Source organism: Pogoniulus pusillus, chromosome Z, assembly GCF_015220805.1.
Source record: "Pogoniulus pusillus isolate bPogPus1 chromosome Z, bPogPus1.pri, whole genome shotgun sequence".
In the NCBI taxonomy this organism is placed as follows: Eukaryota; Metazoa; Chordata; class Aves; order Piciformes; family Lybiidae; genus Pogoniulus; species Pogoniulus pusillus.
Window position 1 is genome coordinate 116,436,191 of NC_087309.1, and position 20,730 is coordinate 116,456,920.

Genomic DNA, 20,730 nt, shown 5'->3' on the forward strand with positions numbered 1-20,730 from the left:
GGGCACAGACTGAAAGAGTTGGGCTGTGCAGTCTGGAGAAGAGGAGGCTCCCAGATGACCTCATTGTGGCCTTCCAGGATCTGAAGGGGGTCTACAAAAAAGCTGGGCAGGGACTTTTTAGGCTGTCAGGGAGTGACAGGACTAGGTTCAGCCCGGACATGAGGAGGAAGTTCTTCAGCATGAGTGGTGAGAGGCTGGAATGGGTTGTCCAGGGAGGTGTTTGAGGCCCCATGGCTGGAGGTGTTTAAGGCCAGGCTGGACGAGGCTGTGGCCAGCCTGATCTACGGCAGGGTGTCCCTGCCCATGGCAGGGGGGTTGGAACTGGCTGATCCTTGTGGTCCCTTCCAGCCCTGACTGATTCTATAATAGACATATGACCTTCTCAAGCTCACTGAACAGTCAGCTTCGCTTATCAACCCAGCAGGAAACTAATCAGTTTTAATGCCCCCTACTTCATAGGTTTACATCATCCAGGTCAAAACAGCCAAGACAGTGCATGGGGAAAAATGGATGCACATAGGGGAACCAACTCCTTGCAACAAACTCCACTTTGCAAAATTTTGCCACAGCTTGTGATTAGTTTTCACAAATGCTATAGAAGTCTCTAATAAATTCAAAGATATTCTTCAGCAGTCATCTATTCAGAGCTCAAGTATCAAGTTATACAAGCTAGCTAGTCTTTCATGGGATTTTTCAGACCCTACCACTAAGGCAAATTCATTTCAGAGCATTTATTAGCTTCATTCTCAATTAACCACTCTGAAGTCTGTAAGAAACTTACTCCTTTTACAGATCACCCCTCCAAATACCAGTGCTGTCCTACAGCATTTAAGTACTATTTAGATAATATTAATGGTAGCAACCATTGTTTTTCATCTTTCAAAATGTTATTGCTGATTTCCATTTCAGCTTACACACAGCTCAAGCATTTTCTCTCTTCACTCTCTTCACAAAGTATACTTTAAGAAACACTTCCATTCACATTCAGTGTTTTTAACCATAATTTCATAACACAGATTGTTTTTTTATTTAAACTTTTGTATATTATACAGAGAATATTCTTAAAGAGTTCTTACAATTTTCTAGAACTGGTAGGAGACACAACAGCAGCACAATCTTTTCCACTGTCGTGCTTTAACCACAGTTAGCAGTTCAACTCCATACAGCTGTTGCTCACTTACTGCCCACAGTTGGACAGAAGAGAGAAGCTCAAGACTAGAAGTGAGAAAACTCACGGGCTGAGATAAGAGTCAAATAGGTAAAGACAGTTTAAAAGGTAAAGCAACAGCTGCACATGCAACTGTAGGAAACCAAGGAATTGATTCTCTCCTTTCCATCAGCAGGCAGGTGTTAAAGCACTTCCAGGAAAGCATGGTTCTGTCACGCAATCAATAATCCAGGAAGGCACTTCAGAACCCTGAGCATTCCTCTTTCCTCCTGTTTCCCCTCATTTTACTAATAAGCAAGACACCATACGATCCAGGATATCCCTTTGGTCAGCTGGGGTCAGCTACCCCAAGTGTGTCCTCTTGACTTCTCGTCCACACCCAGCCTGCCCACTGGCAAGTGGTGTGAGAAGCAGAAAACACCTTAGCTCTTTGTGAGTACTGCTGAGTTACTAATGCTGCTTGGTCAGAATTCCAAAACCCTGTCTCTGTATGAGCTAGTCTCAAGAAATTTAACTCTATCCCAGACAAAACCAGTACACTCAAGTATCATTCCTACAATTAGTTTAGTTACATTCATTCAGTCATGTCACAGACACACATATCTATATGCCTCAACACTCAAAAGACTTAAAACGTTAAAAAAAAATCCTAATTCCTATGTAATGTCTGGGAGAGGTACAAACCTCACATAGATTTAAAAAAGCACTTGGGTACAATGGAGCAAGCAGACCAGAAGACATTCACAAGTTGGTTTCTGAAAGCCATGCCAGCAAGGCAACCTTTAGGAAAGCTTCAGACACAACAGACCTCTCAAGTGGGAACTCATTTTTTTTTTAAAGGTTAGGATGCAAAACAGGAGAAGGAGTACTAAGCTAAGGACTCTAGGACAAAGAAAGATGACAAAGTTGCAGATAGCTCTGAAAGACTGAATAAGGTACTCAGGATTTCTTACAGTAAATACAACAACATCTATGTCTAAAGCACACAGAGTTTCTTAAGCATTAGAATTCTGGCTAAACAGAACAACAATGGTTGAAAGACCTCAGCAAATTCTACAGTACATAAGGCTGGAATTTCTAGGATGATGAAAGTGCTTAAAATGTGGAACACCAATACGAGGTTTAGATATGGGTGATGGCTTCACAGTGAAAAGTCTTCAGCTTAAGTCTGAAAATTAATGCATCTGAGGCACTGATACTGCAGTTAACGAGTTAGAACAATCTAACCTTGACACAAAATAGACACAGTTAGGATTGTTTGATCACTTCATTCACCATGCCTACTCAATTTGCCCTCTAAAGTATGTGCCAGTAATGTAGTATTCTGGTGGACATAACTACCTGGAAGCGCACCTCAAGACATCCATGAGAGAACACATATATATTTGTTCCCAGATACTGGTCACTATATATAGCAGCCTTAGGGGAAAGAATATAGACATCTGTGGAATTTACACTTAGCTGCATACAAGTTCCGATCTCTCATACTTAAAACTTTAAGCTATGCCAAGTCACAATCAATTTCTTTAGGAAACGAAGTGTTTTCATCCAGCCTCAGAAATATGACAAGCTCATTTTTCTAGCTCCACAAAGATAAAAAGTTCAACTGGAATTTGCTGGGATAGCATAAGCAAAGATGCCTGTCTGTCATTCATTATTTTTACACAATCTCAGCTCTGTTCTATACAAATAAAAACATATTTATATTATCATTGATGGATGCAAATTACCATCACTTTGAAATAATGATGCTGGCAGACATGCTCCAAAGCACCATACTTGTGATCTCATTCAGAGAGAAGCATCACAGATCACTGGGAGCAACATTATCAGTTTTGATTTATAGCTACCCCTAAGTGAATGACTGAAGGTTCTTATGAAGCACAATATGGGTCAAGATACCAACTTAAATGAAGAACTGCACGCGATTCATCTGCAGTTTGCCAGTGCTCCTTTTGAAAGGCGATATCACTAGAGTTAAAAAAATGAAAGCACCACAAACACATCTTCCCCATAAATAAAACCCTACAGAAACTGAAGATTCTTTCAGCAATTTAATTTAGTTGACTTTAACATCTAATGAACACACATTCTATTAAAATACATGGAAAGATTTTTCACTCCAGTATCACAGAATTCTTTTTTTTTACTAAACTAGAGCAGTAATTCTTAGACTATGGACCCCAACTGCAATTAAATATTAATATTTCTAGTAAGCAAGAAGGCTCCATATCAAGCTGCCACTTCCTGAACACCAAACTTGTAAATCCCATTAAAAGCTCTAATAACTTGTTCAACAACAACAAAAAAACCCAAACAAACCAAACGAAACCACAAAAAGAGACAAGTGCCTACACTCTAGTTTAACTTAGTACCTATTATGTCCATTAAAATTAATACAGGGCTACCATAATAAAAAATTTGCTTAGTTCGGTAACAATTTATCCATTCAGTAAGAAGACTTAAGCACAAATTTCCTTACAAAATTAATTACTGTAATTCAGAGAAAAAAATACATCATTTCACTGCACATGTATTTCTCAGTACAGTAGTTACATATTATAGAGGTTTTGTAGCCTCCCTAAAACCCTCTTTTGAATAAAATGTGCTACTGCAACTTTCTATTAATTTGCTTTTACTTACATTCATTCTTTTAATATAAAAAGTTAACAGGTCAAATTAGACAAAATACCACAACGGCAATGAAACTGTACAGACATCTTCTGAGCTGACTACTAATTACATTTACATTACTTTCTATTTGCAGTTTGACAGAGCACTCAATAAAAACATAATACTGCATGCTCTGGAAATACAGAAATACCTTATAAACAGTATTCATTTCTTTACTGCTATTTCTTTCAGCATGTATTTCAATTACAATATACAGTAGTTCTTTCAGTAACTGTACAGAAACCATAAAAATTGACACATTTAAAACTTTCATCTTGCTGCAGTTTGCTTGTAGGTTGCTTTTTGTTTTTTCACATTAGTCTATCCATTTGGATTTTTAGTACCTAAATCTTCAATATTTGTAGCATTCTTCATTACACTACTTTCTGATGTATAAGTTCCTTAACATGCCAGTTGTTAATGTACAGGTATTAGCAGGCATTGCTTGGCTCTATATAAACATTTAGCCTTTTCTAAAATTGTATGCAAAAATACATCATCTGCAAGCACAGAATGAACAATCGTCATACAACGTGGACCAAAGAGCAGAAAAAAGTTCCACATCAGCCATTTTTCCACATCTATTTTATTCTAGTCCCTCAGTTCTTTATCATTATGTTACTCTACAGTGTAGGTACCAGATATTTTTATCCATAAAATACTCATCAGAAGTGTTAATGAGTTCCAGTCTAAAGAATTACTCTCTGTAGTATAATGCCTAACTTTTTATCAATATAAAAAACAAGTTCTCTAAACTGCAGAGTTGAGCCATTAATTTACCACATCACCGTTCTCATCTCAACCTGAGATGAAAAACATAACTAATGCAATTGGATTGCAACTCCAGCCTTCAGTTGCCTTTAAAAACTACAATGGCATGCACACATTTTGTTGTGGAGGGCCTGTAGGCCTGAAAGCAGGCTTATTTATGCCTTGCCCTGCCTGGACATGTCTCTCTGCCTGCACCAGGGGTAAAGGAGCACAAAGGGGCACAACAGACCTGGTGCCATAAAGTCAGTTGCCCAGGACACCTGATTTGTGTAAGCCCCACACGCCCAGCTCATGCCTGCCTAGTGCTGGGCCCACATGATTCCCGTATTTGGAGTCCAGGCCTGTGGCTTTTGCCTAGTATGGCAAGGTTTGGCTGACTGCCAACCTGATTGTTCATTCTAGTGGCTAATGTGTTATTAATTCCCAGCCTACAGTTAATAAATAGGGGTACACAGACTTACTTGCTTGCTCCCCCACATTGCTTGCCTGCCTGCCTGCATTCGATTGGCCTGAGGAGCCAGCGTTAGACCTGTGCTCAGACTGCATGGCATCCTGCCTCTGCACCTGAGATCCTGCCTACATATCCCTGGAGAGAACATTCAGAAGAAATCAGCAGCACAAGGTTAGAGACTGTCACTTCACCTGAAGCCGGAGGATTCCAGCCTCAAAGTCCACAGGCAGAGACCCTGAAGAATTGGACACTGGGCATAGGCTGTGACATAGCCCCGGAGGGTGATTATTGATTAATCAGAATTGTGAGTAAATAATTTAATGCCTCTGTAATTTCTGTTACTTCTGCCACAGAGCAGCATTGCTGGGAAGTAGTATATGACCCCAAGCGGCATTAAGCTGCAGGGAAAACTCTCTGTTAATAGTTTGAATGTTTGCTAGTTGTTATAATAGTTAATGCTTGATATATTCCCATAATGTCTTCATAACTGTGTAGAACAAATATTAATACTAAAGTTCAGTGGTTGGGGGTGGCGAGAGTTGAAAACATTGAAGTTAATATATATATATTTATAAATATCCTCTCGCATTAATTAGTTTCTCCCTTCCACCAAAATTGGCGTAGGTGGCAGAATCCCCCTCCGTGACAATTTACGTAGTATATAACAAGTCAACTCACAACATTGCATAGTTGTTTGAAAAGCTCAATAAATGCAGTCACTTGTTGAGAAAAGAAAAAAAAGCACAATAGTGAAACCACATACACCTGACATTATTATTACAAGTCAGATTGTTCAAACGTAGGATTAAGCATTTGAAAGGGGTATACAACTAGCTTCACAAGAAAATTACATGCATTTTGCTACTGCAAAATATATAGTATAAGGAAGATGCACTATTATCTGTAGAGAGACTGAATTCAGAGCAGTGGCAACAAGACATGGAGCCATCTACTTCTACCAATGGCCCAGGGCTGTGGTAACTGGTATCCCATCATTTGACAGATAATCAGTAGTCTTTATGAAATAGGCTGGTGCTTTCACAATTCAGTTTGTGGTGGTTCTGTGATGTGAATGCCTGTCCACTACCACAAATGGGTACTTCCCAGTGGTAGCCACTGTAGCAACTGAGTGAGCATGAAGACTGAACAAGCCTCTTAACCCTTGATAGTGTCTCCCTCTAGGGCCAGAGTTTACAGCAGCTTGGCGGCAGCGGAGTAAAGCTTTCACTGCTGCTCATGCTGTACCTGTTCAGTGGACAAAAACATTTTCCAATGCTATCAGCCTAAAGAACACCAAAAACATTGAATCTGTGTAAAAAGAAATTTTCCTGCACCTGCTCAGACTTTCCCCATTGATGATCAGTATTTGCAGGGTAGAAATGAGGGGCAGAAATCATGCAGAAAGATTAAAGCATTTGCAAAGATCAAAAAATAAACAAAAAAAACCCCCAAAAACACACAAGCCCACATCCTGCAACTCTTGAACACATCTCATGCAGAGATATCTCTAAAACCATGTAACACAGAAAAACACTTTCAGTATAACTAAAGTTACTGTATTTAATACCTCAAATACGGTGTTAAGCATTAAGCTGAAAATTGCTACTTCCAAATTATCTGACAGCAGAGGCTTAACCCAAATCAGATTGCCACTTTGTTGTATATCCTTGAAACAAAACTAGAGTGAGGCACATCAAGTATTTTTGGTTTACATCACTAAAATTTAAAATTAATGTATTAAACAAGAAAACCCACACTGCTGGACAAGACAGCACAAGGAAGTTTATTCAAAAAGCAAAGTTTTCTGTGCTGTTTTCCTAAATACACATCCCTTGGATTTTAAAGACACACAGGCTCAACACAGCACTCATTGAAGAAGATGGTCTTATGTAGGAATGAGTGAAAATCAAATCAAGGAACCACAGTTGTTTTTCTACAAGGTTTCACCCAGGATCTCCAGTAGGGATAGTTTTAACTCATTGACTTTATACTCAATCATATCTAGTAGTGATCATAGAATGGTCTGGGTAGGAAAGGACCTTCAAAAGTCTAGTCCAAACTCCTCACAATGCACAGGGACATCTTCAACTAGGTCAGGTGTTTCAGATGCCTGTCCAGTCTGACCAAGTTAGGGATGGAACCTATACCAATGCTCTGGGCAATCTCTTTCAGAACATACCCATTTACATTCTACGTTCTTGGAATTCATTCTACTTTAAAACAGTACAAAATAGCCCACAAGGTTTCAGAACTCTGTTTTCTCCTTCGTCTTTGCTAATCTTTAATGATCTACATAATGCAAACCTCTTCAAATGCCTCCTTGGGAACACACTGCAAGAGTCAAATGCTATTTAGCTGAGTAGACTTTGTTATACTAACAGTTTTAAGATATTTAAGAATTACTCAGACAGTGGCCCTGGCAGCTGGATCGAGGAGAAAGCAGGATGCGTGGAACCAGCGCAACAACCAGGAGCTATGCGCCCCGTACTGGCAATGCACCACACCACAGCAAACACTCGGAACACCTGTTACCACTATGCAGTCAATAGCGCCACCTAGGGGTGACAGGCAAGTACTGCATTTACTGCAAGATTGCACAGGAAACATTTACAATAGAAATCAAGTCTGACACCTGCAAAATGGTTCACATGTCTTTACAACAGATACATATTTACATATGAGCACACGCTCTTCACTCCTCTTCTATTAACATCAAATCCGGTTTTATATTAGCAAAAGCGTTAAAGAAACTGCTCAGGTCAACTGCAACAGTTCTAAACAATAAAAAGCAAATTACCAAACTATGACAAGTAAAACTGTGTCACTTATAACTCTAAATAAACGCTTGAACCATTTTATTTCGCTGCTAAATTGACCAAAGTGAATGTTTCAAAAGGTTTTACTGAAAGAGTAACTTTCTAATGCAGCTTTTAGTACTGACGTCCCAAACACTTCTCATCAAAGCGTGTTTTCGTGTAGCTCAACTTAACTTTGAGTACAACTACTAAATGCTTTCTTTAAAACACCAAACACTATTTTTATGTCAGATTACTATTTTTTGGTGCATACATAATGTGTTTTGACAAATTAGGAGAGACTTTATTCTAGTGAACGCTATCAATAACATCACCTCTAAGGAGACTTTGCTTTACAAAGCTTTACCACTTGACAGAAAAGCATTCTTGTCCAAAGCTATGATACACAGTAGAGAAAACAGTCTGCATAGTAACCACTCCTCTCTCTGCATTCCGAGTCTACAAAGAAAACCAGCAGTTGTCTTCTGGAGAACATGAGTTTTTAATATCACAGTATCACAGTATCCCAGTATCACCAAGGTTGGAAGAGACCTCACAGATCATCAAGTCCAACCCTTTACCACAGTGCCCAAGGCTAGACCATGGCACCAAGTGCCAATATAAATAAACACAGAGGAAACATCTGGAATAACTTCAGTTCTTTTCAATACCTCAAAACAATGAAATAAGTTAGGTAGAAAGTATTTTGGGAAAGTATTCACAAAGAATCATAGGAACATGATCCCTTTGCTGAAATGCCTGAGTAGAACAATTTTAAGTAATTATATGTAAAAACTGAAATAGTATATGGAACGCTGGGAGAGAGAGTGAAAGGCAAGGACATCATACTTTGGGAACACTTTTCACCAAAAGTCTGTTTATTTCACATGACCAATGAAAAATTATTTCTATATATTCTAAACTTCAGTAGTTCACATCATCAGGTAATGCTGATATGCTTCATACTACTGGTTTCCCTCCTCAAACCATTTGCCTGGACTAAACTCAAAGCACTACTATTCTCTGCCCATTTGCTTGTGTCATACACAGGCCCACACCGCTGGATTGTTTCATAGCTGACATACAAACACAACAATTGCTTCCCAAAGTCAAAAGCAGGGTGGATGTAAAAGGAGTGGAGTGGTCTTGACTTTGATCGTGACCCCAGGAGTGGGTGCAAACACTACCAGGTGTTTGCCTGGTAGTGTTTGCCCACTCCCACTTCCTGTCTAAATACCTATAAAAACAGAGGAACTTCCCGTTTCTCTCTCTCTCTCTCTCCTTGCCTCCCTGCTTGCCAGCATCACCATCCTGTTTCCTGCTACTCTTTGTTTTACCACGTAGCCATAACCCACGAGGTGGACAAAACCATTGCCATCAAATATGGTTGTATTTACATATTTTGTTATCGTGTTTTCCCTTCCCTGTACCTTTTGTAACTTCCCTACCTCAGGTACCTTTTATTTATTGTTAAATTTTTCTTCTTTTAACTTCCAAATCGAAGTGAGACTATTTATTTGGGTGTGTTTTACCTTTTCCTCTCTACATCTAATTCCTTTACTTTGGGAAAGAAGGGGGAAAAGGGAAAGTCATCTTACAAATTGTTATTGGTTCTATTAACTGTATTTGAGTCTCTGGGAAATTTAAACTACAATCAAGACAGTGGAGAATCCCAGTAAAACACACAAGGGTAAACAAATCACATTACATTATGCTGTAATTACTCAGAAAATCTAAAAGTAAAGTTTCTTTTGTTGTACAGGTGCTTATACTAGGTTGATTCCAGTATACTTTAAAAGGCAAAGTATTTAACTATGTGACATGAAATTGGAATGTTTGGTTTAGTCTATCTTAATTATTTTCTGGTAAAACTAAAAAAAAAAAAAAAAAAAGGCTATTATTCACACCCTCTTAGGTTTTACAGTTTCTATTAAACAGCATCACAGTTAGCATCAACTTCTACTCCGTGTTATCTGCTAGGAACTGCAAAGGTTGGCAGAACACCAATGGAAAACTACCTCTAAAAATCAACATTCAATAATTGTCAGTAAAATAATTACTGTAAAAATGTTTTCACACATCAAGCATGAAAAGAGATTATGAAATACACTGCCAATTGGCCCAAAACTTGGTTATTTTGCAATGTCATCCACAGGAAGCAGACACCATTCTGAGAGCCAAAAGAGAAAGAATGAGCTAGAAACGTGGTCAAGTTAGACTATAACCATCTTAATGAATGTATCTGGGAACCATTAGACAAATCATTTAAGTCATTTACTTCACAAGATCATTTTACTGGAAATGGAGAAATGCTGCCAGCATTCCAGCTGAAGTAGATTGTTTGCATTTTCCATCTATCCCTAAACCAGTTTTAAAATCAGAGAGGAAAGAACAGAATATAACATAAAAGAGGAAAGGATGGAGGTGGGAGTATTGTCATGTTGCTATACAACATCTAAAATTAGAAGATTTAGAAGCTCTTATCCCTGATCTGCCTCTAATTCACAAAAAAAACACACACACTGACACAGATGATTGGAGGAGTCTGCAACTCTCCTATGAAAAAAGACTTGAGAGAACTGAGGTTCTTTAGTCTTAAGAAGAGAAGGTTGAGAGGAGATCTTATCAACAACTATATATATCCAAGGGATGGGTGTCAAGATAAAGGTGACAGTCTCTCCTCAGTGATGCCCAGTGAAAGGACAAGGGACCTCCTCCAGAACACAGGAGGTCCACCTTGACACAAAGAGACACTTCTTTATGGTGAGGGTGATGGAGCACTAGAACAGCTGCCCACAGAGGTTGTGGAGTCTTCTCTGGAAATTTTCAAAACCAGCCTTGATACATTTATGCATGACCTGCCCTAGGTGATCCTGCTTTGGCAGAGAGGTTGGACTCAATTTCTGGAGGGTCCTCCCAACCTCTAGCATTCTGTGATTCTGTGTAATTCTGTGACTGGGTGGAATAGTGAGGCACAAAGCTGTAACTCCCATCTGCTACATTTCAGCAACCACTGCATAACAATTTCAGCAGCTAAGTCACTAAAGGAAATGCAGTGAGAAAGAAATCATGGTGTAAAACACAGTTAAGTAAAGAAGGGTTTTCCCAGCTCTAACATAAGCTGCCAAATTAAGGTCTACTCTATTCATAACAAGGTAATGGAGAGTTTACACGCTGCTTGTACAAAGTTCTTTATAGGGATAATCCTTCTCTTTGGGTGTACTACAGCCACAATTTTAAGTGTTCTGCATCTCTCTGTGAAGAAGTCACAAAATCTATAAACCTTTTAGGGTTCCATTCTTCCAGTGATAGCTGCAATGAAAAGTGTTAATTGTCTTTGACGAATCAGGTTAAGTACAGCCTCACTCCACCTCTCCGTGAGAATACTGCATGAAACCCTTCTCAGATTTTGTAACTGAAAGTATGCACTTGTTTTTCTGGAGTGAAAGGACAAAAAAGGGGTTAGTAATATGTTAGCAATGAGATGAACCAATTCATCTTCCACCAGCTTCAGTCTCATTAATCATTTATACGAAGTGAACATCAAAGCTAAACTCAATTCCAGGCATTTAATTCCAGGCATGACCATAAAGTCCAACTAAACTCAACTAACTAGGAAATTTCCTAGTTTTGCCTGGACAGAGTTAAAATCTATTCTCCTATTCACATGAAGTACTGATGAGATTCTTTTGATTGTACCAGTGCTACAATTTATTATTTTTTTTACCCACTACGTTCCCAGTTAGGTCAGTATGACTCAGAAAAGAGCCTTTGCATGTAATCACTCTTTCCGTCAAAGAGCAAATGTACTTTGAAGAGATACAAATCATAAACAGCACGCAAACAAAAACAATCTTCTGTTAAATTAGCCTTGCAATGTTAAGTCTTTTTGTCATGTATCCTTTGTACTCATTTACTACTTGCAACTTTCACTTATTACCATAACATAATCAGCATTTCAAACAAAGGATCCATTGTGATGTGAAAAGCCTAGTACATTAAACAACCAGCATATAAATTCGTCTGTCACTGTTCATGCTCAGCAGTCTGATAAAGAAGTTACTTAGCAACAGATGAAGCAACTTAACTGTGTTGCCTGCTCCACGTGGTAAAGTAAAATCTCACTGTACAGTAACAATCACAAAAGCAGTATTTAGCTGTCTCTGTAAAGATGTATTTTCAAAGCACAAAATCCACTAACCTGAGACAAGCCTACGTGAAAACTCAGCCATCATGTAGCACCTACAATGAACTAGCTACTTTGAAATGGATGAAAATTGCCTGCGAGAGTCACAGGAGTTTGGGCATCTCTGACAAAAATGAAAAACAGGAAAACAAAAAATACACAGACTTGACTTAGAGAATTTACACAGAAAGTACAAAAGTGTTTAAAAGCATGTGGCAGGGAGGGGAAAATGAGTCTTTTTCCTGTATCAAACTGAAAATCTATTATGTTTAAACACACAGGCCACACCTCTGTATATCAAGTACACTTTTTGTGCCACAGAATATTTCAGAAAATGAATACTTGCTACTTGCTTTGAAAGCACACACACTCCCCCAAAACCACCTTCTTCACCAAAAGAGTGGGAAGTAAGATGTGCCACAGTAACTACTCAGCAGTTTTATTCTAGAAGGTAGTCTTAAAACAAAGGTAATGTATAGAATTTAATAAACAAGAAAGTGGATTATCATTTGTCAGCACCCATTACTCCCTTTTAAGCTAACTTTATGACATTAAACAAGTCCTATCCTGACACACACACAGAGTGTGGAATGTGAAAATGTTTATTTTAGAACTGCATGACTATTTCTCACAATCTGCATTGTTTGATCACACAAAATCACATTTCCAGCAAGATTCGAATGCCTCTTCCTCCTAGCAAGGGGAAAGTATATCAGTTTCTGCCACTTTCTCATATAGTGGAATCATTCAAGTATTATTTTATTCTAAAGATTCAACACTGCTGATCCTAGCAGCTTGATAACTTATTCAATGTTTACATTTCTAGACTAAAATTAAAGGAGCTGAATTTGGCTAAACTAAGCATACCACAACTTCATTTTTTTCCAGAAATCTAAGGCTGTTCAGCAGCTTTAAATAAATTTAGACACTAAAAAAAAAATCAAAACACATTCACAAAAACTTGTGCAAAGGGTTTTGTTATAACTCGCTTTGCAAGTTTTCAGAAGCAACAGAACAACTAGAAGGTTTCCTATTTGTTTCAAAGTATGTATTTTTGTCCTGTTTCCCTTGAAAAATTGATGTTACAATTAATGTCCAATAATGAAATCAACCAAATAAAGTGAAAATACAGAACATCTTTCTTGAATGTCTTAAAAACAAGAAGATACTTCCTGTGTGCTCCTACGTTTCAACTGGGAACTTCCAAGGCATTTCAGACAATAAAAGCACAGACCTTTAAGAAGCTAACAACTGTAGTGTCAGTGGTTTAGGTTATATTTCAGACTATAAAGAGGATAAAAACTTCAGTGGCAAGAACTGTCAGATATACCTGTAAAGTCAGATTAACACCTTATGTATTTTCCAACAAGCATACAATTGTGTTGGTATTTTTAAGGGCAATAATCTTCACATGCAATTTAGTTGTCTTTCACATGCAATTTTGTGAACCTTGAATATGCACATGTTTTTTTTTCTTCCATTCATAACTAAGTAACTTTAAATTTACATGCCATCCTCCAGTTAATTTTGTGTGTTTTCCTTAAAGGTTTCCTGGGACTTCAATGTCTTTCTTTTTTAATTGAAAGACCTTCTTGAGTTAAAGATAAAGGACACATCTTGACAGTTCTCCCAATCTTATTTTGATATTGGAGGAAAGGAAACAACCCTTTTTTCTGCATTTGAACCATTCTGAAACCTCAGTTTTACCCATTATCATCTATTCCTTAATTCCCTACAGTTCTTACCAAAACAAATAATACTTTTTTTCAGCTTCACTTCTGTTTTTAAAATGGAAACCATTTTCAAATAAACCATTTTAGAAATCAGTATCTTTTTGTCTATTTGAAGCCAAATATCAGCTGAATGGGTATAAGGCACCCATTCTTACTAGAAACAATTTATTTGTTCTAGTTCAGCAATTTCCAAACTGAAGATTATAACCCTTAATTAGCTGACAGTTAACAATTCAAGTATAAGCAATCTCTTCTACTGACTTGAAAGTAAAAATACCAACAAAAACATTTCAAGTTAGTGTCCCACTGTATCATTCAGCAGATACAGCCTTTCAACATCAGAAACCAAGATTTTGGGCACTGCTTCTAACTAGAAGACTTTTATTATTCCCCAAGAGCTGCCTTCTACAGGCACAAGCACATTACTGCACCCTAAGGAGAATATCTTATCTTGAAATACATCACTATCAGAGTCTTTTATGAGTAAAGTGTCCAACCTCCAAAACTCTTTTACTTTGGATAAATCTGCACTTTTTACTCTATGTAAACATACTGCTATAAACAAAAGAAATACTCTGCACTGACTAAGCATTTTCCTACACGAATTGGGCATCTCTCAATCTTGGAATGCCATGTGAAAACCAAAGTTAGTATGTACCTGGAATATCATTATCTCCACTTGCTTTTTGACACATCTTCTGAGCTATCCCTGTAGAGTCTGAATTGTCACAGTTAGAGAGCATTTTTAAGCAATGTGATGCCAAAAAGTAGCTATTCAGAAGAAAAATTTAAATGAGAATGCAGTGGAAAATCAAAATGGAGTGGAAAAAAATAATCATGACATGTACTTACTAATTTGTTTTCTTGCATGTATATTCTTTGCAACTTCAAACAGCCTTTAGCTATAATGATCATTCCTTCATCTGAGATTTTGTAGCATTGTCCAAAGTGAATGTCTTTCAGTTCTCTGCATTTTGAACCCAGCTGTTATTAACGAAATCAAAGCAGGTATTTAAGAACAAAGGAAAAAACAAGGCAGAATTTGACTGAATTAAAATGTCTTCCTGTTCTTCTGTCCCTTCCTTAAAAATTGTCTTTCTTTACAGATTATCAATTATCTTAAGTACTTCACACAGACATGAAAAACTACACACGTGACAAAATGAAGTTGCTAACTACAGTCAATCAAATAGAACACAAAAGAACCAAGTTATTTATTGGACACTGAAGCACCTAATGATGCCTGCATGATAGACTGCTAACAGTACCTTTGATTTGACATACTCACTTCACAACTCACCCTACATTCTCCTTTATACAAGTAAGGGCATTCCTGAAAATCTTTCTGCATGCCTAACACATAAAGATGTCAGTCATCTTTGGCTTCCATGATGCAAAGAAGAGTTACTTAAACACTGGTTACAAATAGCAGCTAAGCTCAGGAAAGTGTGATCAGACCAAGGTGAAGTACAGGATGTAAAACTGGTGTTTGCATTACAAAAAGGATCATTTTCCCCCTGCATATATATTATCTATAAGATGTATACATACTTAAATAAGGGAGGGAAAAAGAAAAAAAAAACCCACATATCCATAAAACAGTTTTTGCAGTGGCATCTGATTTTAATGAAAACCTAGAAGAAAGTAACTTTCATCCACATCCTGGTTTCAACTGGGAGTCCTCTTCCTAGTAGTTGGTACAGTACTCTGTATCCTCACTAAATTTGAAGATGACACTCAGTTGTGTGGGAGTGTCCATCTGCTTAGGGGTAGGAAGGGTCTACAGAAGGACCTTAACAAGTTGGACCAATAGCCCAAGGCAAACTGTATGCAATTCAATAAGGCCAAGTGCCAGGTCCTGTACCTCGGTCACTACACCCCCATGCAACACTATGGCTTGGGGCAGAGTCCTTGGAAAGCTGCCCAGAAGCAAAAGACCTGGGGCTGCTGATCAACAGTCAGCCAACTATGAGACAGTAACATGCCCAGGTGGCTAAGAAGGCAAATAGCACCCTGGTCTGTATCATGAAGTGTGACAAGCAGGACCAGGGAGGTGACTGTGCCCCTGTACTCAGCACTGGTGAGGCCACACCTTGAGTAATGTGCTCAGTTTTGATTACTACAAGATGGACACTGAGGTGCTGGAGCAGGTCTAGACAAGGGCAATAAAGCTGGTGAAGGGTCTGGAAACCAGGTCATAGGAAAAGCGGCTGAGGGAGCTGACGTTGTTTAGTCTGGAGAAAGGAAGGTTGAAAGGAAATCTTCTTGCACTCTACAACTACCTGAAAGGAGGTTGTAGCAAAGTGGGTGTTGGTCTCTTCTTCTAGTAGTAAGTGACACGATGAGAGGAAGTAGCCTCAAATTGTACCAGGGGAGGTTTAGATTGAATATTAGAAGAAAATTCCTCACTGAAAGGGTTATCAAACACTGGGATAGGCTCCTCAGGGAAGTGGCTGAATCCTCATTGCTACAGCTGTTTAAAAGATGAACAGATGTGGTGCTGCAGGACATGGTTTAGCAGACCACTCTCACTAGAGTCAGGTAATGGTTGCACTTCATGATCATAAAACTTTTCCAAACAAAGCTACACGATTCTATGCCTCCAATGTTTTAGTTATGAACTAAACACTGATGTTTTAGTTTTCTCCAAGTAATACTTATCCTAGGTAAAGGATTTTTCAGTTTCCCATGCTGCTCTGCCACTGAGCAAGTGCACAAAAAGCTGGGAGGGAACACAACTATAACTGCTGACCTGAACTATCCAAAGGGATAGTCCACTCCTCAGGAAAACATGCTCAGTATATAAACCAGGAGTAGTTGGCTGGAAGGACAGTCACTTGGGGACTGCCTAAGCACTGATCAGCAGATCTTGAGAAACTGTATTGTGAATCACTTGTTTTTTCCTAGTTTTTATTTCTACATTTCACTTATTACTATGTTTTTATCCCTTTTGGCACTGATAAACTTACAAAAGAAATTCATGGAATGAATGGTTACCTGCTTTAAGCCTTCGTCAGTGAGTCTGTCTTGATTGCCTACATGCACTTTCTGAAGAAGAGGACACTGAGTGGCAACTGCAATAATAGAGGTGTCAGAAAGCTGTTTACACCTGTAGGCAGTATACCTCAGGAGCCCAGGACATTTAATTGCCAATATGCACACTCCTGTATCAGATATATTGCGACAATCAGAAATGTTGATTTCAGTAATATTCTGGCTTCTTGATGCTATCTTTTCCAGCAGCTCATCAGTAACCTGTAAAGAAAACACAAATATTCAAAATTAAAGATATTTATAAATAAAGTTAATTTATTCAGCACAAAATCTAGTGTTTGTAAGACACAATCCATAACTGTTGGGAGAATCAGATTTGTTTTCCAAGGTAAAGTGTACTGGTATAATCAGCTATACCTTCTTTTTAAAGAAGTCTGCTCCAACACTTTGAGAGGGTAACAGTCAACAGCCCAACACACATTTTAGACAAAGAATTCTCCACCCTTGGAAGAAAAGGATTTGCTTGCCCTTCTATAGCACCGATCTACTTATACACCTAAGGTAGCATTTACAGAGAAGACATTTTATGTATCTCTGAAATGCAACTGGGTTTTACTCAGGCTTTGGTAATCACCCAAAACCAGGTGCCAGCAGACAAAATTACAGTGATGCAAGTAACACTGAGCTTCTTAACAACAGAAGACAGTGATCTAACGTAACAGTGAATTGCAGGGATGTAACAGAAAAAAAAAATAACCCCCCCAGATGTTTAAAAACAAAACACTTGCATATTTTAAGTGTCAGTCTAGGAAAGCCCATTAAATCATATACGTGCACTGTTTTCCCAAAGCTCCTTTGAAGAAAGATTCTACCCATTTTATATCTGTACAAATTATAGTTGGCTAACATGCCAATAATTTTAAAAGAAGACTGTCCCACAAAGCAGGTAAGAAACAAAATATCTCTCGTGCTCAAGCTCCAAAGTTAAAACAAAGCAATCGAACCAAAAGCATTTAAGATATAATGCAGAGAATTCCTCTACTTTCAAGTTTAGCTTCAAAAAAAACCTGAGGCTAAATATGACAAAAAACATAGAAGCACACTCAGGAATACTTATTCACCACTTAGCATCAATAAGATTTAACTTTAAGCCTGGGTTAAGCAATGGAGCAACACAAATCTCTTTTTGTCTTTGTTTGGGGGTGGGTGTTTGTTTTTGGTAGTGAGGCTTGTTTTCTTTCATGTTTGGGGGGGGGGGGGTGTTTGGTTTTTACACAGTTGAGAAAAACACTTTCTTTGCTGCATTCAATCTGTTTTCCATTAGCAACAGGTGTAATCTGTTCCCTTGCTATTACATCAGACAGCCGTTAGCTAGAAAACATGACAAATAGAAAAAAAATACCAAAACACACAAACAGCACCTAAAGAAACAAACACAACACCCCCACACTCCTCCTAACCCCCAAAAAATCCAACCTCAGCATCTCAAGAGAGTGATAAACAAACCTTTGACACAAGCTATCTACACGGTGGAAAGTCAAACCTCGGGTTTGAGCATGTTTTGGAGTCACTTGAGGAAAAAACAGACAATCTGCTACTTAACTTCTCTGTAGTGCTTCTTACATACATTAACTAGTAACTCTAGAAGCTAGAGAGGTCCAGGCTGGACCAGAAGTCATCTAGTCCAAACACCCTCCCAGTCAGCAGCAACATTCTCAACTAGACCAGGTTGACCATAGCCCTGTCAAGCCTCACTTTGAATATCTCTAGAGATGGGGCCTGAAAACCACCTCTGTGGATTAGGACCAAGTTATTGATGGGACAGCAATGTGCCCTTGTGTCCAAGAAGGCCAATGGGATCCTGGGGTGCATTAAGAGTGTGTCCAGCAGATCGAGGGAGCTTTTCCCCCACCTCTACTCTGCTCTGGTGAGACCTCACTGGAATACTACATCCAGTTCTGGGATCCTCAGTTCAAGAGGGACAGGGATCTACTTGAAGAGTCCAATGGAGGGTTATGAAGATCATAAAGGGGCTTGAACACTGTCCCATGAGGAGAGGCTGAGGGATCTGAGGCTTTTTGGTCTGAGGAAGAGAAGACTTAGAGGGCATCTAATAGATATTTGCAAATATATGAGGGCTGGGGATCAAGAGTGGGGGGCAGACTCTTCTCAGTTGCACCCTGTGATAGGACAAGGGGTAACGAGCATAAACTACAGTATAGGAAGTTCCAGCTCAACATGAGGAAGAATTTCTTTACTATAAGGGTCACAGAGCACTGGAACAGGCTCCCCAGAGAGGTTGTTGCGTCTCCCTCTCTGGAGACTTTCAAGACCCATCTGGATGCATTCCTGTGGGACCTGCACTAGATTCTATGGTCCTGCTCTGGCAGGGGGCAGTTGGTATCAATGATCTCTGGACATCACTTCCAACCCCTAACATCCTGTGATCCAAAACAGATGAGTACAGGTTACCAATTCTTCAACTGCAACCCTCCAATTTTTACTCCCCTGCACCATATCTTTCATGAAACTCTCTAGAAATTGTTCTCTAATCATCTGCAAGTAATGAGGTAAGAAGCAGCCAAAAGGAGGTGGCTACACAACACAGACATCCTTAAAACGTTTTCCAAGGAGGAAAGCTACCCTTGACAATCTAAATCACTAAATAAAATCCATCAATCCCAGAGATATGAAATTCTAGAATTGGCTAAAGGCCTCGAAGCACACAATCTGTCATCTGATCAGTAACAACCACATCAGCTGAAGGAAAGAAAATTTGCTGAAGCACCAGTTAGGTGAACACTCTTCAAACTAGAGCATCCTCAGAAAAAAATCATGTTAAGTCTTTCAATTAATACAAGATCTGATAGTTGTTATGAATGAAACTACCGCTACCTGATGTGGATATGAGACAAGTAACTTGCAATCCATTTCAAACTACACCTGTCCTCACAATGTTTTAGCAGTCCACCTCAGACAAAAGAAGCTACATCTGAGTGTTAATAAGCATCTAGACATTTTCAGTCTCCAGCAGAAAAATCCCAGAAAGCATAGTCATCACCATTTTATGGGTTTCTATTTATTCTATCTTTGCTCAAGAGAACAAATTCCAAATTATCAAAGCTTCTTTTTTTCCACAATGATACTTTCATACCTGTTGACGACTGCTGAGGTCCAGCTGCTTCCAAAACTGAAAGTCTAAACAGAGGTCACGCCAATATTTACAGACTAAGGATGCTGCAAGACAACGTTCATTCAGGGATAAGTTGGAAAATATCTATAAAGAAAGGAAAAAATATTATTTGTCAGAACTAGTCGTATTTTAGAAGCAAGAATAACTTATTACTAACCTGTATTTTTAAAGACAAAAAAGTAGTAGCACACACTGCAACACAGTTCTAGAACTTGCCTCCAATCTGATTACTCAAAGGCAAGAGCAAAAAAACTATGTCTCACAACAACTGACAATATAAATAAGTCACATTAGCATGGCCAACAACAGAATATATCCTGCTTAACAGCACAGCAAATTTCAAGTGAATTCCCAAGATGGTGCATCTAAAGAGTTGCAAATATAGTTACTACAGCAATGTTATTTGCAAGCCATTTAAAAGGTGCTTCCATTCCCGTTCTGATTCATGTAGGAAACAAAACAAAAACAAGCAAACAAACAAAAACCCACAATCTTTCCTTTTATTTTTTAACTGAACTGAAAGACAGCATAATGAAGTTTTGTAGGAAGGCAACACAAAATGGTGAAGCAAATCAGCATTGTACAAGGAAACTAATGAAAAATCAGCATACACCAAAGTTTGGAGTACTATAGCAACCTGCAAAAAAAGAAAACAACTAACTTTGTGATGAGATCATAAATTACTGTGATATTCATCATAATCAACACTTCCTCAGAAGTATTGTCATTTATTAATAAACATTAAAAAGATCATCAAGGGTTCCAT

At 38.5% G+C, this 20,730-nt stretch overlaps 1 protein-coding gene across 1 annotated transcript in view; it reads right to left on the bottom strand.

Annotated features, from left to right (window-relative positions):
* The window catches only part of FBXL17 (F-box and leucine rich repeat protein 17), a 404,447-nt gene that overhangs the window by 368,360 nt on the left and 15,357 nt on the right, over positions 1-20,730 (bottom strand). Inside the window, exons 2-4 of the mRNA XM_064140088.1 lie at positions 19,926-20,048; positions 16,775-17,032; positions 14,630-14,761 (exon numbers count right to left, since the gene is read on the bottom strand). Of these exons, the coding sequence (XP_063996158.1) occupies positions 14,630-14,761; positions 16,775-17,032; positions 19,926-20,048 (513 nt within the window). The remainder of the gene's footprint in view (positions 1-14,629; positions 14,762-16,774; positions 17,033-19,925; positions 20,049-20,730) is intronic.